The sequence below is a fragment of the Amblyraja radiata genome, chromosome 1 (assembly GCF_010909765.2).
Source record: "Amblyraja radiata isolate CabotCenter1 chromosome 1, sAmbRad1.1.pri, whole genome shotgun sequence".
Classification (NCBI taxonomy): Eukaryota; Metazoa; Chordata; class Chondrichthyes; order Rajiformes; family Rajidae; genus Amblyraja; species Amblyraja radiata.
The window spans coordinates 74,706,611-74,729,277 of record NC_045956.1 but is presented as its reverse complement, the minus strand read 5'-3'; the positions used below and the strand labels follow the sequence as shown (position 1 = coordinate 74,729,277).

Sequence of the window (22,667 nt, the reverse complement as noted above, 5' to 3'; positions counted from 1 at the left end):
ATACGCGTGGATACAAGGATTCCTGGGAAGAAAGGGAAGGGAAGAAAGGAGGGGGAGTGGCAATGCTGATTAAGGAAAATAGACCATTGCGTTGCTTCTGTTGCCTGGATGTATTCCCAGGAACCAGAACTCTAACCAAAATGTGCAAAGAGGGTTCATTATCACATTATACACAGGGAATATGTTACTGACAGGCTGCTGAGTTGAGACTGCTACAATCTCCTGACTTCCACGCTGCTCCATGCTGCGGTGCTGGCAACTAGGCACACATCTCTGTCCACATTTAGCACTAATACAGCAATGAATTGCCCATGAGGTTGTCATTGGGTGGACAGAGGTGACTGGTGTCTTCCCTCAACCCTGAGATATAGTACTCAGATATAATCGGCAAGATGAATGCAGGCCATTGCTGGGGATTAGCTTCATGTGTCCGGTCTCTCTTCAGCTCCTGCCGGATGCAACACAGTTTGCTGTCTTCCCCTCTCCTTGTTTGTCTGCATATCTCTCCATAAAGCCAAACAGGCTCTAGCTATCCTGACGTAGCTTTATGATTAAATAAAATTGAGGGCCATAAGGTAAACATAGTTGATGTGGCAAAATGTATTTCCAAGCAGCATCTGATAAAATGCTAACAAAGGCAAGATCAAGCTTAATGGAATAAAAGGGGCTGAGCAGAATACACAGAATTTTGGCTCAGTAACAGGAAACAGAGCTACAGTGCAAGGATGGGCTGATAAGATGTGGAGAAATCCCCTAAACGTCAGGACGAGAACTCAGGAGGTACAAGAGACGGCAAATACTGGGATCTGGAGTACTGGTTCCCCATTTCCTCAGCACATTGTTACACTGTTACATTCCCCTCCCCACTTTGTTCTGTCTGCCTATCACCCACACGCTCTACGCACTAGGCCCCTATTCCATTCCCCGCATGCCGCCACACCACTGTTCCCATCGGCCCAGCACTTCCCCCCTTTCTGGTTTCAAACATCACCGTGATTTCTTCTCATAATCTGCAGAACCCTGTTGTCTCCACTCATCACCACTGTGGCTCTCACTATCCCTCCTTGCTCTCACCGGGCTCCATCTGCCCAGCAATATTTGCTCACCTGGATCCACTAGCACTTGCCAGCTCCTGCCTCATCTTTCCCTTCACCTCTTTATACTGGCCATCTCCCCTTTACACTTGCAGTCTTGTTGCAGGATCTCAACCTGAAGCATCAACCATCGCTTGGCCTCCACAGATGTCATTTTGTTTTTAGGACTGAAAATATTACTTTTCCTTAATATAAAGGTTCAAAGGTTCAAAGGTTCTTGAATAGGTTCTTTCAAGATTAGCGCTCCAGGGCTGTGCCACCGCCGAAGCCGAGGTTCTGGCCGGTAATCTCAGGAAACGCAGCTCCAGGCCCGCTGGTAGGCCGCGAGGACGGGTCAAAGATGCTGCCCGGAGAAAAGACGCCTCTCCGACCAGGTAGGGACAAAGACTAGAGCTCCGAAAAACAAAAACTCAACTAACTAAAAATTAAAAAAAGAAGTGAAAAAATGGACAGCTGCAGGCTGGGCTGGCATACCCATACAGGATGGGATATATATTAATGATTTGGATTTAGTTGTGCAAGACACAATTTCAAAGTTGCAAATGACACAAACTTGGATTGTAATTAATAGTGAGACTTTAAGGTGATAAAGGCAGGTTACTACAACATCATCTGAACATTTCCCTCCACAAACTCCACAGTTCTTCTTGCAGTTTGATTTTTTGTTACTGCAATGTGTGGACAGGTACAAGATAAATATTTAATCCTGATAAAAGTTATCTTTTGCGAGAAAGTCTGAGAAGAGGCAATGTAAACTAAAAGGGACACATCTAATCAGGATGCAAGAACAGAGATTCAAGTATGTACATGTTTTCACATGCAAAGTGGCATGGCAGGTTTGTTAAGGTAGTTAAAAAAAATATCTGGGCTGTATAATTGGAGGCTTGCAGAAGTCATAATGATTTTTTAAAACAATGTTTTTATTCACAAGTGGAATATTGTTTCCATTTCTGGGAACCACATTATAGGAAAGGCCTTGTGAAGGCCTTGGAGAAGGTGCAGAAGACATCTATCAAAATGATTCCAGTAAGGAGGGAGCTTAGTCATGTGTACAGAAGTTGTTCGCATGGACATTGCTAAGAGATTTGATTGGTTAATTAAAATTTATGGAGGGTGTAGAGAGGTAGATAGAGAGAGGGTGTTCCCATGTAGCATGAATATATTGTTATCGTGTTCCAGACAGCTGGAAAAGCATTGGATTGGTAGAATTTACTGTGCCGTGAAGAGATGGTTTGGAAGTGCAACCAACTAAATTGCTATGGATGCAATGGACCATTCCAAGAATCCATAATGTGCTTATAAATTTATAGTTTGCTGGTCATTGTCTTCACATAGAATAGTAATAAAGCTGGCTGCCAGCATTGTTAGACCACAGATTAAAGCAAAATGGGAACTATCAGACTCGGAAGTGGTTACTGTGTGAACAGATTGATGCATATTAAATACTGGAAAGTATGAAAAGGAAATGAACCTGAACTAATGCACCATTTTTAAAAATGATTCACCCTGCTGGTTTTTACATAAAACTCTGCACTGTTCCTCAAAACATTTCAGAATACTAAAAGCGTAAACATCAAAATATATTGTGCAAACCTTCATTTTTGCATTTTGAGTTTCTACATTAAAAATATCTATGACCAATGGAGATTTTAGTTGCTTCAGCTGAGAAAGATTCTGGCTGATAATCTGAACAAATCTGTTATGCAGCTATGAAAGTACACCAACAGAAATGAGTAACTAATCCAAAGACTAAAGGGCCTGTCCCACCAGCATGCGATTGCATGCGTCTAGCACGGCCAAATTTGGTCGCTTGAGGCGTACGGCCTCGATGGGCCCGTCCCACTTCGATCGGCGGAGGCGTATGGAGTTGTGCGGGGCTGGTCCCGACATCGCGCTGGTCTCCAAAAATCTTGCACTGTCCGAAAATCCCGCCAGCCAACGGCCTGTCGGCCCGCAGGCGCATCGAGGTCGTACGCAGCGTCTCGACGGGCGTACGCAGCGTCTTGACGCCATACGCAGCGTCTTGACGGCGTATGCCTAGCACGTGGTGTTGCGCGATGACGTCACCGCCCGGCGTACCGTTGCGTGATGACGTCACCGCCCAACGTCCAAATTCAGTCAGCCCGCCCCCCAGCCCAGCTGATTGTGAGTAAGATGTTGGGACCAGCCCCGTGCAACTCCATACGCCTCCGCGGTTCGAATTGGGACCGGCCCCGCGCGGCCGTACACCTCAAGCGACCACGTTTGGTCGCGCTAGACACATGCTGGTGGGACAGGCCCTTAAGGGATCATCAAACTGCAATAAACACCCACTGTCACAAGTAAGCAGAATTTTGCATTTTGTTGCTCATGCCACACCGGCATTATGGTGATGTGCTCTCCGAGCCATTGCATTTTTTCCCCAAATATTCTGTTTCGCTGAATAATTTCTAGCCCAATATCTTTCAATCTATTCCAATGATTTTGAACCAGAAACAGATACAGATAGGATAATTCATCACTATTTCCAATGTCTCTAAAATCATGGAATTTCCTTCTGGAAATCTGTTCTGATGCTTGCTGTTTTCATGCGCTTGCATATCCTATTCAATTCGATTGTTCCTTATTACCTCTGCTCGTATATAGTACATTGACATTGATTTTAAAACTGCATCATAATTGAGCTAAACATTTTTGCTGCTGACCTAAGGTTTTCCAGCTTTATACTCCCCTGCTTCATCTTAAGCACATATTCTGTTTGTCTACCTTCTGTTTCTGTAAGCTCACTTCCATTTTCCCATTTCAAAAAGAACTGAACCATCATGTTTTTTGCAGCGTAAACATTTTTTTGCTGCAGAAAATACTTTAGCCAAACTACACAACTCTCTACTCTTGTGCCGCTGTCCCAAAATACACAATTGTCTCAAAGTGCAGGCGACAAGCAAGACTAAAACTTCCACCGCACCCACAGGCCAATCACTCCCCCTCAATACATTGCCATTTCCACCCACTCATTATCCCAAACCTCAATCCCTTTTGGTGTCAATTTCCAACTCACTCTCCCTGATTTGTACATAATACACCATATTCTAAACAGCCCAACCCTAGCCAACTCCCTCTTTGTGCTTATTCTGGGTTTCTGTTAAAGGTAACACGGGTAAGTAAATAGCATAATAAAACAGTCTGAGATAAAAGGTAGGATGCAAATTTGGAACAATGGAAAACAAAACGTGGAATGGACAAATTCAGAAACAAAAAAGAGAAGAAAGCTTACAATACAATTGCATGAATTTTGCTGTGCCATTCAGCACCTACAAAGTACAATCACTGAGGGCGCAAGAGACTGCAGATGCTGGAATTTGGAACAAAATAGACAAGCTGCTGGAGGAACTTGGCAAGTCAGACAGCATCTGTGGGGCAGAAGAATGGTTGACTTTTCAGGTCAAGATGTCGCAACAGGATTGATGCAGGGTCTCAATCCGAAACTACAGCTGCCACCTTATGAGCAAGTTACTCATTGTTTTTGGAAATATTATTTCGACACCTCTGCACTCTGCTTAGATTTGTGAGTCACTTCCTGTTTTTCTTCTCAATTATGACATAAATGACACAATCCAGTCCAACATAATTGAAAGAGGCTGAGCAACATACATTGAATGCTGTATTTCATCAATTTAATTAGCATGTTGTGGTATCTATTATGGATAGAAGTAATGCCCTATGAAATTTAGTCATTTTAATATCATTGTGGTCCCAAATGTTTTACTTTGTTTATTACGTCAATGTGTCTTACAAACCGTTTTATTTTATCTGAATTACTAATGATGAAACCAGAACTCCTCAAAAGTTGAGATAATGCTCCATTCAAGTATGGACATGCCACTTGATCTTGCTGGTGGAAAAGATACATCCATGTGTGGGTGGGCGGTGCGACTCACGTCACAGCGGTCTCTGCAGTCCGTCTGTCGTTTTTCTTTATTTTAAACTGGGTATTTGTGTGGGGGGCGGGGGGTGGGAAAACTTTTTAAAATCTTTCCCCTGCACGGAGAACCAGACCTTTTCTCTGTCGGGTCTCAGTTGTCGTTGGGTCCGAGCACCGTGGAGCGGCCTCCAACCGGAACGACCTGGGGCTCCAGTCGCGGAGCTGCGGACTTACCCACCATCGTGGAGCTGGCCGAGTTCGGAGCGGGAGGAGCGATGGTGGCACGCTGCTGCGACCCGACCCAGGAGATTCGGAGGCTCCAACCGCAGGTCTGGTAGACAGTAACACCGGGAGCCCGCGGGTCCCTGCTGGGAGACCGCTTTTGGGGCTTCCGCAACGGCGACTTCTCCCGCCCGAGTTGCGGGGTTGAGGATGACCTGGAGCGGGGGCTTACATCATCGCCCGGCGCGGCTTTAAATGGCCGCGGGACTTGTTAGCGAACGCCGGGGGCTGCAACACCAAGACCCGGAGCGCGGCCTTGCATCACCCGGTGCGGCTTTATAATTGCCGCGGGACTTATTTACCATCGCCCGCCGGGGGCTTTGACTCTGACATCGGGAGAACGAGGAGTGCAGGGGAGAGATAAGACTTTGCCTTCCATCACAGTGAGGAGGAGATTCACTGTGATGGATGTTCGTGTAAATTGTGTTGTGTCTTGTTCTTCTTGTTTGTATGACTGCAGAAACCAAATTTCGTTTGAACCTCTGGGTTCAAATGACAACAAATAAATTGTATTGTATTGTATTGTATTGTATTGTATATTGTCAGCATTGAGATTCAAAAGTGTTATTATATTAAACAACAAATATGCAAAAGAGATGAAAAATACAAACAAGATGTCACAATACTTTTCCCGGCAAGAGACCCAATCGTGCCTGGCAATGGTGAGTAATGCATTCCAATGAGATATCAATTTCAAGTAAACACAGACCCCCTCCAAATATCATAAATTAGCACATTCATGGTCCAAATCCTTTCTACGTGCACTTTTATGATTTGTTCAAAAGTGTGAGAAATCACCGCATTTGGCCTAATTAAATGGTCCTTGAAATTTTACTTACCACACACATCAGATACACTATCTGCCCAAATGCATGAGGTTGCCTCTTCTCCAAAACAGCATGCAGAGTGTAAAATGCTTTCTACATCTCGTCTCCCTTTCACTCCTTCTCAATTGAAATGTCTTGCATGCTTTCCAATGAGAAATCTAGATTTCACAAGTGGTTCTTTTATCCAACCTCTATTATAAAATATTAAGATGAACAAAACTAATGGAGATATGATTACGTTTTCAATAAAAAATAATGGACAACTTAATAGTTTGAGAATAATCATAAAGAGATTATAAGCCTTCGCAGAATAACCAGGTATTTAATTCATGTTTGCCGCAATGTTAAATTAGACGCAGCTCAGTATTATTCCAAACTTCTGTGATCATGCACAAAATCGTGAAAATGTCCGTTATAAACAAATAAACCAATTTTATTTTCAACAAATTAACTGGGGGCATATCCATCTTCTTACATGGTTCCAGTATCTCTCTCCTTTGTAGCAAAATACTGGCACAGAAATCTGATTTCTCCATATAACACAGGGACCATGGGAAATTCATGTTGGCAATTTGTCAAGAAACTGGCTTACAGACTACATTACCCAATTTCTCATGCACAAATTGCTTCTCTGGGGAGTGCAAAATGAATTGCTACTTGCACTAAGGCTGACTGAGCTTCTTAAAGGGGAGTTGTCATGTAGCTGCCAGCAGCAGTTTGTAACACTGCTGACCTTTGGGCGTGACCTTCTGACTTTCTGAAACTGCTTTGGAGGCTTTCATGTAAGCAATTAGCACAAATAAAAAAATATTTTTAGCCTCAAGGGGAAAATGGATCAAGAGCAAAAGTGAAAAAGACGCACAGTCTATGAGAGGCTGTAGTTTGTCCTGGACATCACCATAGACCAGAGACTTAATTGAACCAGCTACATAAATATCTTGCCTCTAAATCAGAGACTTGGGATCCTTTACAGAGCGATTCCTTAAAGACTGACTTCTATCTGATGTATCAACAATGTGATGGACTATTCTACACTTATCTGGATGAGTGCAGCTCTGACTGTCAGTCTGCCCTCTCCTCATTCTCATCCACTTCACCTCCCAGTACTTTTCCACCGGTCCCTCCTTCTCCTCACCTGCCTGCCAGCCACTCCCCTCTCATCAGCCCAACTCTCCTCACCTGTTGCACTCAGTTGCCTCTGATCACCAATTAACCCAGTATATAGACTATCCTCAGCGTTCACACAGTGCCGGATAGTTCTCAGCATTCATGCAAGACTCTTCAGCGATTTCCCGACTGCCTACACGGATTCGATCCTGCCTGCCCCTCTTCGAAACCCTCGCTCAATCCTGAGCCTCTGTGTGAGTACGGTGTACCCATTCCTGTGTTACTACTCTGTGTTACAGTATCGTAATAAAGTTCATTACCAACTATACCTGCCTGATTCTGTGCTGCTATTGGGTCCAAGCTATACCCGTTACACTGACAACTCTCAAGGACAAATTAAAATGCTGGAAGACAATAGGTGTATGTCGACATTTTGAGTCAAATCTCGGTGCTGGGTCTTAACCTGAAATTTTGAACATACATCCTTCGACTCCACAAATGCTCCTTGACTTGCCAAGTTCTTCCAGTGTTCTGCTTTCTTTTGTCCACTTTGGTGGCAAGAAGAAGAAGGCAGATTATTATCTGAATGTTGCCTGATTATGAAAAGGGGAGGTGCAACGAGATATGGGTGTCCTTGTACATCAGTGACTGAAGGTAAGCATGCAGGTACAGCAGGCAGTGAAGAAAGCAAATGGCATGTTGGCCTTCATAGCAAAAGGATTTAAGTATAAGAGCAAGGAAGTCCTACTGCAGTTGTACAGGGCCCTGGTGAGACCGCACCTGGAGTATTATGTGCAGTTTTGGTCTCCTAATTTGAGGAAGGACATTATTGCTATTGAGGGAGTTGCAGCAAAGGTTCACCAGGTTAATTCCTGAGATTGGCGAGACTGACATATGATGAAAGAATGGGTTAACTGGGCTTGTATTCACTGGAAATTAGAAGGATGAGAGGATATCTTATTGAAACCTATAAGATTTTATGAAGGGTTTGAACACGCTAGAGCAAGAAACATGTTCCCGATGTTGGGGGAGTCCAGAACCAGGGCCACAGTTTAAGAATAAGGGTAAGCTATTTAGAACGGAGATGAGGAAACACTTTTTCACACAGAGAGTTGTGAGTGTGGAATTCTCTGCCTCAGAGGGCGGTGGAGGCCGGTTCTCTGGATGCTTTCAAGAGAGAGCTAGTTAGGGCTCTTTAAGATAGCGGAGTCAGGGGATATGGGGAGAAGGCAGGAACGGGGTACTGATTGTGGATGATCAGCCATGATCACATTGAATGGCGGTGCTGGCTCAAACGGCTGAATGGCCTACTCCTGCACCTATTGTCTATGGTCTATTGTCTATAACATATGACCATCCCGCCATCCCGGGAATTAACCTCGTGAACCTACGCTGCACTCCCTCAATAGCAAGGATGTCCTTCCTCAAATTTGGAGACCAAAACTGCACACAATACTCCAGGTGTGGTCTCACCAGGGCCCTGTACAACTGCAGAAGGACCTCTTTGCTCCTATACTCAACTCCTCTTGTTATGAACGCCAACATGCCATTAGGTTTCTTCACTGCCTGCCGTACCTGCATGCTTACTTTCAGTGACGGATGTACAAGGATACCCATGTCTCGTTGTACTTCCCCTTTTCCTAACATGACACCATTCAGATAATAATCTGCCTTCCTGTTCTTGCCACCAAAGTTGATAACCTCACATTTATCAACATTAAACTTAATCTGCCATGCATCTGCCCACTCACGCAACCTGTCCAAGTCACCCTGCATCCTCATATCATCCTCCTCGCAGTTCAAGCTGCCACCCAGCTTTGTGTCACCTGCAAATTTTCTAATGTTACTTTTAATCCCTTCATCTAAATCATTAATGTATATTGTAAATAGCTGTGGTCTCAGCACCAAGCCTTGTGGTACCCCATTTTCCTTCAAAAGGGAGACCAAAATTGTTTACATTAATCTAGATGTGATCTCATTTATGCCTCATTAAATTACAGTAAAATCTCTCATTTTTCTATTCCAACCCCTTTGAAATAAGAGTCAACATTTCATTAGTTTAGACATGGAAACAAGCGACTGTAGATGCCGGTTTACAAAGCCAATTTCATTAACTGCATTAGCTTTACTTGTTACCTGCTGCACTAATGTATTCACTTTGTGTTTCATGTACAATCCTACCAGCTGATGTTTTTTTTTCCATTTAAATAATACTATTCTCTAGTTCTTCTGTACACAATGAACCACGTTTTTCAACATCATATTCTATTCCCCAACGTTTTCTCTACATACAGTAGCGATGTTACAATACCTACCTTCAGCGGCGCTGCAGTTCTGCCACTGGCCGTGTAAGCGACTTTGGCGCCTTGGGGGGGGGCGGGATTAAAATGCTGTTTTGTACTGCCTATCGGAAGCGGACTTCCTCGGGCTGCGAGCTGCTGAAGAAAAATCAATCCACCTCCCGTTCGCGCTATATAATTTTTTTTAAATCGCTGCACAATTTAATATTTGGATTACAGTAAAAAGCGACTTTGAACGCCCTCAACGCCTACAACGTGACGGATCGCAAGAACGGGATGAAACAAAGTGTAAGTCGTGTATTTTACATATAATCTTGCTTCTTGGGATGGCTTTAATCTAATTTTACGTTGCGAAAATATGATTTGGGCCCCATACGAACCGGCAGTGTTTTTCCTGCCGATATGGGGTTCAAATTCACTGCAAATGCAACGTTCCAATCGATCGCGTTCCAGAAGCAAACTGCCCTGCCATTGTAGTGGGAGACTCCATTGTGAGAGGTACGGACAGGGGTTTCTGCGGCAACAGACGGGATGCGAGGATGGTGTGCTGCCTTCCTGGTGCCAGGATCCAGGATGTCACGGACAGAGTGCAGAAAATCCTCAAGGGCGAAGGTGAACATCCGGAAGTGGTAGTGCATGTCGGCACAAACGATGTCGGAAAGAAGGGGATGAATATTCTGCAGCGTGACTTCTGCAGCGTGAGCTCGGAAAAATGCTGAAAAGAAGGACCTCCAGGGTTGTTATCTCCGGTTTGCTTCCAGTTCCTCGTGCTGGCGAGAGCAGGAACAGGGAGATACGGGACCTGAACGTGTGGCTGAGGAACTGGTGCACGGGGCAGGGATTTAGATTCTTAGATCACTGGGATCTGTTTTGGGGTAAGGGGGAACTGTACAAAAGGGACGGATTGCATCTTAACAGGTGTGGGACCAGCATTCTGGCAGGCAGGTTTGCCACTGCTACACGAGTGGTTTTAAACTGAATAAGGGGGGTGGGGTGTCGAATGGGATAGTGAAGGATGGAGTTAAAGGGAAAAGGTTTCTTAAATGTGTGAGCGTAGAGACAGAGGGGTGTAAAATGAGGGTAGAAGCAATAGGTAGCAAGGTGAAAAGTAAAAGTGGCAGGCCGGCAAATCCAGGGCAAAAATCAAAAAGGGCCACTTTTCAGCATAATAGTATAAGGGGTAAGAGTGTTGTAAAAACAAGCCTGAAGGCTTTGTGTCTCAATGCAAGGAGCATTTGTAATAAGGGGGATGAGTTGAATGTGCAGATAGCTATTAATGACTATGATATAGTTGGGATCACGGAGACATGGCTCCAGGGTGACCAAGGCTGGGAGCTGAACATCCAGGGATATTCAATATTCAGGAGGGATAGACAGAAAGGGAAAGGAGGTGGGGTAGCGTTGCTGGTTAGAGAGCAGATTAACACAATAGAAAGGAAGGACATTAGCTTTGAGGATGTGGAATCATGGGTAGAGCTGCGAAACACCAAGGGGCAGAAAACGCTAGTGGGAGTTGTGTACAGGCCACCTAACAGTAGTAGTGGAGTTGGGGATGGCATCAAACAGGAAATTTGAAATGCGTGCAACAAAGGTAAAACAGTTATAATGGGTGACTTCAGTCTACATATAGATTGGGTGAATCAAATTGGCAAGGGTGCTGAGGAAGAGGATTTCTTGGAATGTATGCGGGATAGTTTTCTAAACCAACATGTAGAGGAACCAACGAGAGAGCAGGCTATTCTAGACTGGGTATTGAGTAATGAGGAAGGGTTAGTTAGCAGCCTTGTTGTGCGTGGCCCCTTGGGCAAGAGTGACCATAATATGGTTGAGTTCTTCATTAGGATGGAGAGTGACATCGTTAATTCAGAAACGAGGGTCCTGAACTTAAAGAAAGGTAACTTTGAGGGTATGAGACGTGAATTGGCCAAGATAGACTGGCGATTGATTCTTAATGGGTTGACGGTGGATATGCAATGGAAGGCATTTAAAGACTGCATGGATGAACTACAACAATTGTTCATCCCAGTTTGGCAAAAAAATAAATCAGGGAAGGTAGTGCATCCGTGGATAACAAGGGAAATCAGGGATAGTATAAAAACAAAAGATGAAGCGTACAAATTAGTAGCCAGAAAAAGCAGCCTACCAGAGGACTGGGAGAAATTCAGAGACCAGCAGAGGAGGACAACGGGCTTAATTAGGAAAGGGAAAATAGATTATGAAAGAAAACTGGCAGGGAACATAAAAACTGACTGCAAAAGCTTTTATAGATATGTGAAGAGAAAAAGATTAGTTAAAACAAATGTAGGTCCCTTGCAGTCAGAAACGGGTGAATTGATCATGGGGAACAAGGACATGGCAGACCAATTGAATAACTACTTTGGTTCCGTCTTCACTAAGGAAGACATAAATAATCTGCCGGAAATAGCAGGGGACCGCGGGTCAAAGGAGATGGAGGAACTGAGTAAAATCCAGGTTAGTCGGGATGTGGTGTTGGGTAAATTGAATGGATTAAAGGCCGATAAATCCCCAGGGCCAGATAGGCTGCATCCCAGAGTGCTTAAGGAAGTAGCTCCAGAAATAGTGGATGCATTAGTGATAATTTTTCAAAACTCTTTAGATTCTGGAGTAGTTCCTGAGGATTGGAGGGTAGCTAATGTAACCCCACTTTTTAAAAAGGGAGGGAGAGAGAAAACGGGGAATTACAGACCAGTTAGTCTAACGTCGGTAGTGGGGTAAATGCTAGAATCAGTTGTTAAAGATGGGATAGCAGCACATTTGGAAAGTGGTGAAATCATTGGACAAAGTCAGCATGGATTTATGAAGGGTAAATCATGTCTGACGAATCTTATAGAATTTTTCGAGGATGTAACTAGTAGAGTGGATAAGGGAGAACCTGTGGATGTGTTATATCTGGACTTTCAGAAGGCTTTTGACAAGGTCCCACATAAGAGATTAGTATACAAACTTAAAGCACATGGTATTGGGGGTTCAGTATTGATGTGGATAGAGAACTGGCTGGCAGACAGGAAGCAAAGAGTAGGAGTAAACGGGTCCTTTTCACAATAGCAGGCAGTGACTAGTGGGGTACCGCAAGGCTCAGTTCTGGGACCCCAGCTATTTACGATATATATTAATGATTTGGACGAGGGAATTGAATGCAACATCTCCAAGTTTGCGGATGACATGAAGCTGGGGGGCAGTGTTAGCTGTGAGGAGGATGCTAGGAGGCTGCAAGGTGACTTGGATAGGCTGGGTGAGTGGGCAAATGCATGGCAGATGCAGTATAATATGGATAAATGTGAGGTTATCCACTTTGGTGGCAAAAACAGGAAAGTAGATTATTATCTGAATGGTGGCCGATTAGGAAAGGGGGAGATGCAACGAGACCTGGGTGTCATGGTACACCAGTCATTAAAAGTAGGCATGCAGGTGCAGCAGGCAGTGAAGAAGGCGAATGGTATGTTAGCATTCATAGCAAAAGGATTTGAGTATAGGAGCAGGGAGGTTCTACTGCAGTTGTACAGGGTCTTGGTGAGACCACACCTGGAGTATTGTGTACAGTTTTGGTCTCCAAATCTGAGGAAGGACATTATTGCCATAGAGGGAGTGCAGAGAAGGTTCACCAGACTGATTCCTGGGATGTCAGGACTGTCTTATGAAGAAAGACTGGATAGACTCGGTTTGTACTCGCTAGAATTTAGAAGATTGAGGGGGGATCTTATAGAAACTTACAAAATTCTTAAGGGGTTGGACAGGCTAGATGCAGGAAGATTGTTCCCGATGTTGGGGAAGTCCAGAACAAGGGGTCACAGTTTAAGGATAAGGGGGAAATCTTTTAGGACCGAGATGAGGAAAACTTTTTTCACACAGAGTGGTGAATCTCTGGAATTCTCTCCCGCAGAAGGTAGTTGAGGCCAGTTAATTGGCTATATTTAAGAGGGAGTTAGATGTGGCCCTTGTGGCTAAAGGGATCAGGGGGTATGGAGAGAAGGCAGGTACAGGATACTGAGTTGGATGATCAGCCATGATCAGGCTCGAAGGGCCGAATGGCCTACTCCTGCACCTATTTTCTATGTTTCTATGTTTCTATGCCCCCTTTTTTTTGGAGATAAGCCGTCTAAATTGTCTATATTTTGTGTTATTCTCTCTCTCCATGATCATTATTATTAAACTAAATATTCACAACAGTTTGAGTTACATGTATTGTGCAAAAAATAATAATATGATTATATTTGGGTGGATGTTTCTAGATTAATTTATGGGAATTAAACGCTAAATTCCTTCCATCTGGGATATAAATTCATGACAGTGAGATTTAAAAATCATGTTTTCTTGTGTGAATGGGATTAGTTTGTTATTTGGATACTTAGGCTATTTAAAAAAATTATCCTTTTCTTAAGAAATGGGATCTACAGGACATTGTTAATGGGAAAGTAGTGGGCAGAAAGGCATGTCATGTGTGGTTTGAAGAGCAAAAACTTGTAGTTTACAATGCCAAAATTGAAAAGTTGAGGAAAAACAAGGTGTACAGGGTTGCTTATTGGTTACAATCTGAGGAGTATGATGATGCTAATGATTATGATATGCCAATGTACCAGCTAGCAACTGATCTTCTCCATAAAGACTTTGTCTATTGCTAGAAATTGTAATTTATTTACCTAACTGTTACAGACTTGCAGCATATTATACAATAATATTAAAGTTCTGATCTTCAGAATATCACATTTTTGAATTTTCAAGGAAGTCTGGGTGTTTATTACTATTTCTGTCACAATGCCTCATTGTGTTTTGAACTGAATTCTGTCTTTAATTTGTGTACTAGTCATGTCTCTACTATTTATTTCATTCCCTTACATGTTTTTCCTCTACTTGCTAAATTTTTGTAAGGTGTCCTTGAGACTCTTGAAAGGCGCCCATAAATAAAATTTATTATTATTATTATTAACAGCCAATTTTGTAATTGGCTACAATTAGGTAATTAACTAATTGTATGCTTTAATTTCAGGTCATCCAACTGAGATGTTTTATATTTGTTTCAGAATGCTTCAATCTATAATAACTGAAAATTTCATTCAGTTCTCTTAATTTTTAAGAAAGTTATGGGCTTTTGACTGTCCTCGATCACAGCTTTTGTGTTAAGTCAATGGAAAAGCAATAGGGAACAAGATGCTAATTTCCCAGTATGAAAATGGCCTTACCTTTTTTAATACTGAAGATATGAAAGTGAATTAGGTGTCAAATTAAACTTCTTTTTTGCTTTATCTGATGAGATCAATTGCAGACTTGATTTTTTAAATCTCAAAATTTTGTAACATACAGTATACAATAATATACAGCATCGATCCCTGCGGTACAACCCGGGCACTGATTGCCTGTCTGAAAACGACCCCCTTATGCCTCTTCAAAGCTTGCTATTATTTACCTATTCCTCCACCAAGATCAACTCCAACAGCATTGGTTTTTATCATATGACCTAACCCTTTCTGAAGCCTTTTTTTCAAACTCAGTTTGAAAATTGGACAGAACTTCTACTAGTTTCTCCTCCATCATTCTGCTTGAGACTTCCTCGTAAAAGCTCTTAATATTTGACGAAAGAAGATGTTCTCTTCATGAAGCCATGTTGACACTTGATGAAAGGGTGAAGTGCAACGTGTTAAGGAATGTTATGCCATCTATTGAGAGCATGCCATCAAGCCTGAAGTCAGAGGTTCATTTCAAATGCAGCAGTGTTTATCACGATGGAACTTTTGACAATACACCTAATTGTTTCCACATTAGAAGTATTGATACTATTTTGCCTCGGGGGTTTATCAGTAGTTGGGGGTTCCAAAATGCCACAACATCCTTGCAGATTATCATATACAGATCAGCATGAGTATGAGGTGCACTCCAGGTACTGACATTGGAAATGTAGCTGCTATCTTCTCTCAGGAGTAATTGTCTATGCTAGCAATCCTATAATCTTATTTATTCAGTGACTAATTTAATGCTACATAGCAATTATGTCAGGCCACCAACCAAAAACAAGGCAATGCAGTTTGTATCCAGCTTTAAAGGTGCTTGTGGTCATTTACCACAAAGTACAGAAGTTCATCACCCTTCTGTCTCTCTTGATGTAGCATCTATGGTCCATTTCACTCAGGGGCTACGATAGTTAATCAAACACCCAACATTAGGTCTAGGAACTTGTACGAGAACTATTCTTAGATCAGCATATTAAAAAATATTAACATCATCATCATCATTTAGTTGAGTTTAGAGATAGAGTTTGAAAACAATCCCTTTGGCCCATTGGGTCCAAGACAACTATTGGTCACAGGTTTACAGCTGTTCTATGTTAGCCCACATTCTCATCAACTCCCAATTTACCGAGACCAATTAACCCCCACACATCTTTGGGAGGTGGGAAGAACTGGAGTATCCAGAGGAAATCCACATGGTCGCAGGGAGAACATGCAAAGTCCACACAGACAGCACCCGAGGTCCGGATCTAACACGAGTCTCGCGCACCATGAGGCAGAGGCTCTACCAGCCGGGCTACTGTGCCTATTTATATATTATCCTTCTGGATTTGGTGCTTGTATTAATATTTGAGCAAAATGCAGGCATCGCCATGACACTGAAATGGAGAGAGCATTCTGATGGTCACTACAATCAGCTGTTAAATGTTCTACCAAGAACCTTCAATTTTGTTTGCAATGGTCGACAATTTTTAAACAGTAATCTATCAGAATCAACCAGTAGGTGGGTCAGTTAAGGATTTGTTTTTAAACAGTGGCTCTGCAAGGAGTTTCGCGACTGTTCCGGTTCGGTAAATGGGAATTTAAGTATTGGGCAGGCAGCCTCACAATTAGACCCAATTACCAAAGCCTGACTCATTTTTTTTCCAATTGGAAATCTGTTAAATGCTCTATCTGATATGACAGGCAGTGATCATCCACTTCAGATCAGAAACTGCCATAATGAGCTCTTGCTGCACAATTCATGCTGACAAGCTGACTGAGCATGATTGAATTCATATGCCACTGAGTCATGCTGTCAAAGAGCGTTGCAGCAGAAACCAGGCACTGAGTTTGCTCAACAGCACGTCGGATGCTGACAATACTCACAAAACAACAAAGTTAGCTGTATTCTCAAACACCTTCAATGGATGAGCTCCATACAAACTCACCTTTTGGAAAACCCTTGCCCCTTAGTCGATCACGAATTTCTTGGCTACGATCTAACTTGTTGACTGGATGCAAGGACAGCTGATTCAGCTGCAACATAGAATATATTAGACTTTAGCAAAGTTCAATTTCACTTTGATCAGGCACAAATTATATTCACATAATTTCCAAAATAAAAGTTGTTTTAATATGGAAAGTGAAAATTCATGTTTCCCATTATTAAACTGATACCCAGTGTTTTAAAAAGAAAACACAGTGGGAAGGAAATAACTAAAGCTGCCAAGCGTTTTAACCCGGCACACCAATAAAATCCCTGATGGTTTTCATTGCAGATTGTATCCATATGTTGTGTCAAGACATATCCTCATGTAAAACGTTTTTGAGACTTGAGAATGGTACTTTTTTAAATATGTTTTGTTTCATTAATCACTTTTGGTGGTAAATAACTTGCTGCCACTGCAGTTTTGTGGGTTCTGACATGCCTAAAGAGGAATGCCTACAGGAAATCTGTGGATTATTTTGCAAGTGGGGAAATAGGTGCCTGGTGCGTTTGGTGGGTGGGTTACTTGACATGTTCTCTGCTCATTTTCTGGTGTTTTTACTCAGCATTCCTGCAGTTTTCACTCACGGTGCTCAATGGCTTCCCAGATCTCCCCTCCATTTTGGGCAATCATAGGGCAGGGATTCTCATGTCATGAAGTATGTCTTTGAGAACATCTTTGAACATTCTGCGGCCTTGTGCAAATTTAAGTTTTTACTATTTGAATATTATCTTCCTCATCCATGTCTGCCTTCACAGAGAATTGGTTCACAAACTATGGAAAGCAATCCATGTTTTCCAGGATCTTGTGGACTTTCAGTGTCAGGGAAGTGTTGTTATACAGCAAAGTAAAATTAGGCAGGGATCTGTGTCTTTGTGATGTTTAAAGCAAGGCCATTCATTTCACCAAGTCAATGATCACTGGGACCTCTGTCTCCTATCAAGTACAGTTTTAAACATTGTCTGCACATTAAGAATGGAAGATCAAGGTTAAATGATCTTAATTCTGGAGTGGTGGAAACTTAGGTTAAACTGTTTCCCATTCTGCCTGTCGATTAGCCATGCACCAATGCAGAGCTTGTTGGAAATGGTGCAGTATTGTGATGAAGAGAATTGAGATCAAGTCTGGAATGATGAGAGAACCCTGCCTGACCAGGATGAAAGAAATGGTTGAAGCACAGCTTGCATATCAACAATTAGCAGATGTAGATTGAAGACTAATATCTGAAGGTAGATTAATTTGAGAAGATTTCTCAATAGTCCTGCTTGGTTGACAGGGTTGAAGGCTCTTGTGAAGTCAAAGAAAAAACACGTGTTTCTGTGATGATACATCCCAAATATTTATTCAGATTTTTTCCCGGGAAGATCACATTTTGTCTGTAGAACTATTCACACTACAACTTGGGGAAGGATGTTTGGTCACCAGGAGGAGAAGGTTGAGGTGGTTAAAATACAGAACATTTTTACATCTGTATTTGCACTAACACATTTTCAACAAGGTCAAGGAATTTTAATATCGAAATATATAAAATAATGGGATTTCACAATCAAGTACTTACAGCAGTTAAACTTCCCAAGACAAGCTTTACCAGCTGCTTGACATATGAAAAAGCTGGTTCACAGTTACTATTCCGGATATGGGCACTGCAAGCATCTAGAATGGTTCGCATTGAACCTCTTGTGTACACCAGGTCTTCACACATATTCAATAATATGCTGTTCAGGTGTTCCCCAAGTTTTATTGGCTAAAAAATAGAAAAACAAAATATCACAGTTGCATTTACAAATAATGTTCAGTTGAAATCTAAAGAATGTTAGTTGAACAGAACATGAATTGCATGCATGTTACTTCACTGCCAGAAACGTTTTGGTAAAAGGGAATGAACACTTCTAATTAGAAAAATATGCAGAGACAATTTTATAACAATGAATTATCAAAGAATAGCAACTCAACAAAAACAACATTCTTTTTATCTTTATTTTTATGATGCCTGTACATGAACTTAACTTCTTGGAGTATTGGGAATAATCACTGTATCTGACATCAATCTCCAACATTTCCGCCACCTTCAATGTGATCCCACCACCTGTCACATCTTCCCATCCCCAACCCTGTCCGCTTTCCACAGAGTATCCACCCTCCACAACTCCTTGGTTCTTTTATCCCTTCCTACCCAAACCGGCCCCATCCCAGGTACTTTCCCTGAAACCACAGGTGTAGTACCTGTAACTATACTTCCTCCCTCACATCCATACAGTGACCTCAGCAACCCAGTTGGGGTGGGAGATTGCAACCTTCACGTGGTCCGCCCTGTTTCGATGAATGCAATCAACCTGGCATGCACAATCAAAGAAGTTTTGGTCTCCTAATTTGAGGAAAGACATCCTTGTGATTGAGGCAGTGCAGCGTAGGTTCACGAGATTGATCCCTGGGATGGCGGGACTGTCATATGAGGAAAGATTGAAAAGACTAGGCTTGTATTCACTGGAGTTTAGAAGGATGAGGGAGGATCTTATAGAAACATATAAAATTATAAAAGGACTGGACAAGCTAGATGCAGGAAACATGTTCCCAATGTTGGGCGAGTCGAGAACCAGGGGCCACAGTCGTAGAATAAAGGGGAGATCATTTAAGACTGGGGTGAGAAAACACTTTTTCACCCAGAGAGTTGTGAATTTATGGAATTCCCTGCCACAGACGGCAGTGGAGGCCAAGTCACTGGATGGATTTAAGAGAGAGTTAGATAGAGCTCTAGGGGCTAGTGGAGTCAAGGGATATGGGGACAAGGCAGGCACGGGTTATTGATATGGGACGATCAGCCATGATCACAATGAATGGCGGTGCTGGCTCAAAGGGCTGAATGGCCTCCTCCTGCATCTATTTTTTATGTTTCTAAGATAGAACAAGTTGTCCTACAACTTTAGGCTGTGCACGCCATACACAAGAAGAAGCAACCCTGTCTGGTGTGACAGAGGTTCACGTTCACCTTCTCTAATCTATCTACTGCATTTGATGCTACCAATGCGGCCTCCTTTACATCTGCGAGAACAAGCGTTTCACTGAACACTTGCGCTCGGTCGCCAAGGACTGCTAGATCTCCCGGTTGCTAACTATTTAATTCCCCTTTCTATCCCCAAGCAATTCAGCCCTGGGCTCCCTTCATTGCCAGTGAGAGACCACACCCAAACTGGATGGGAAAGCACCTCATATTCCGCTTGGGTAGCTTTCAACCTAACAATATGAACACTGAATTCTCCAGTTTTAGGTAACTAACCAACAAATACCCCTCCCCTTTCCCCCCTCTCTTCCCTGTGCCTCACCTGCGTACACACCCATTTCTCCCCAAATGTCCCCCCCCCCCCCCCACTTTTCCTTTTCCCCATCCCCTTCCACTATATCTCTTCCTCTATTTCATATTTCATGAATTTTCTCTCCTTATCTTACAGCCTTTTTTCTTATCGTTTTCTGCAAATCAAACCACCCTGTATCTACCGATCACTTGACAGGCTTTTAGCCTCTTTTCCAGCTTTCTCCCCCCCCCCCACTAAAATCAGTCTGATGAAGGGTGCCAACTTGTAAAGTCATCTAACCATGTTCTCCGGACAGTCTGCAAGACCCGCTGAGTTACTCCAGCACTTGGTATCATTTTAAAAATAAATAATTACAAGGTCCCTAAACTTGCATTGCAGGTGTTAAAGGGTTGGTTATATATTTTTTGTCATTTTCCTTGCAATTCTCGACTACCCTTTGAACTTTCTAATCCAAACTTATTACGTGCATTTCAATTATGTGAATCTGATGCAGATATCATAGCCTTAATCACAAGCTGCATAACAAAAAGGCATATTACACGACTTCATGAATAGATGCTAGCAGGAAACATACTCAAATTAAATGGAATCAAACACAGTTATTTAGTATGCCTCTCTTTAGCATGGGAGCCAGAATCCATGACTCCAAAAGAAAGATCATGAAAAGTAGCCACAAGGGAATATGGTTTAAAACAAAAGAATTCTGAACATATGTCATATCCAATTAATGTGTTGAATCAATTTAAGCTTAAATATATTATTTCAATAGTGATTCAAATCAAATCTTTTTAGTGAACTAAAAATTCTTGCCAGGAGCCCACTTACTCCTACTTTAGCCTACAGGCTCCTCAAGAAGCGAGAACTGATTTGTTGCAGTGCCTTTACATTGCACGTGAGGCAGGTGTACCTCTGCCCTGTGTAGCAAGTTCCCCAGGTTGCCATCTGACCACTATCCATGATCAGATCTTCCCTTCCCTCAGGAGACCAAAACCGCATACCTGCACTACCCTCACTGCTCCCTCCTCCACATACTCCCAAACACTACTGCTAAGCCAGTTTCAGGCTTTCTACCAGCTCCTGAGCTACTAGAATGTTCCTCATCAGACATGTGGCCAAGCCTGTCAAGCAAGCTGGATACTGAGTGGGGAACCTGCTGAAGAAAACAAATTTTAAGATATTGCAGTGGGCAGGGCCAAAAAATTGTTTAATTGCCTCCTTAATGCAGGTATAAGAGAGCTCTCAGCACCTAGTCTTTCTTCCAGTATTTCCATCACCTTTGGAAACTTTTATTGCTGTTTATCAACATGAGGACCAAAGTTGTGCCAATGAAAGTGAACAAAACCATTATGAGACTGAGAAACAAGAATAAAACTGTTAGAGACATCAGCCAAACCTTAAGCTTACCAAAATCTTGTTTGGAACATCATTAAGAAGAAAGAGCGCACTGGTGAGCTTACTAATTTCAAAGGGACTGGCAGGCCAAGGAAGACTTCCACAGCTGATGACAGAAGAATTCTCTCTATAATAAAGAAAAAAACCCAAACACCTGTCCCGACAGATCCGAAACACTCTTCAGGAGTCGGGTGTGGATTTGTCAATGACCACTGTCCACAGAAGACCATGAACAGAAATACAGAGGCTACACTGCAAGATGCAAACCACTGGTTAGACGCAAAAATAAGATGGCTAGGTTACAGTTTGCCAAGAAGTACTTAAAAGAGCAACCACAGTTCTGGAAAAAGGTCTTGTGGCCAGATGAGACAAAGATGAACTTATCAGAGTATGGAGGAGAGAAGGAACTACCCAAGATGCAAAGCATACTACACCTCATCTGTGAAACACGGTGGTGGGGTGTTATGGCTTGGGCATGTATGGCTGCTGAAGGTACTGGCTCACATCATCATTGATGATAGAACTGCTGATGGTAGTAGCATAATGAATTCTGAAATGTTTTGACACATCCTATCTGCTCGTCCAAAGCTCATTGGCCGGTGGTTCATTCTACAACAAGACAACTGCTAAATCCCAAACATACTGCTAAAGCAACAAAGGAGTTTTTCAAAACTAAAAAATGGTCAATTCTTGAGTGGCCAAGTCAATCACCCGATCGGAACTCAATTGAGCATGCCTTTTATATGCTGAAGAGAAAACTGAAGGGGACTAGCCCCCAAAACTAGCATAAAGATGGCTGCAATACAGGCCTGGCAGAGCATCACCAGAGAAGATACCCAGCAACTGGTGATGTCCATGAATCGCAGACTTCAAGCAGTCATTGCATGCAAAGGATATGCAACAAAATACTAAACATGACTACCTTCATTTACATGACAATGCTGTGTCCCAAACATTATGGTGCCCTGAAATGGGAGAGCTATGTATAAACACTGCTGTAATTTCTACATGGTTAAACCAGAATGTATAAAATGGCCTTTATTTAAATCTGACAATGTGCACTTTAACCACATGTGAATTTTTTCTATTACAAATCTCAAATTATGGAATACAGAGGCAAATAAATAAATGATGGGTCTTTGTCCCAAACATTTTGGAGGGCATTGTATTTCTTAAATGTTGACCAAGTCTCTACCCCATCAACTATTTAGGCAGGTTATTCCAGATTTCCATCTTTCTCTGG

The 22,667-nt window shown here is 42.5% G+C and overlaps 1 protein-coding gene across 6 annotated transcripts in view; it reads right to left on the bottom strand.

Moving 5' to 3' along the window:
• ptpn13 (protein tyrosine phosphatase non-receptor type 13) overlaps positions 1 to 22,667 on the bottom strand; it is a 288,106-nt gene that overhangs the window by 177,327 nt on the left and 88,112 nt on the right. For all 6 annotated transcript variants that reach the window (XM_033024321.1, XM_033024313.1, XM_033024330.1 and 3 more), the window contains 2 exons: positions 18,280 to 18,465; positions 16,683 to 16,770 (listed from right to left, as the gene is read on the bottom strand). In XM_033024321.1, coding sequence (XP_032880212.1) covers positions 16,683 to 16,770; positions 18,280 to 18,465 — 274 coding nt within the window. The remainder of the gene's footprint in view (positions 1 to 16,682; positions 16,771 to 18,279; positions 18,466 to 22,667) is intronic.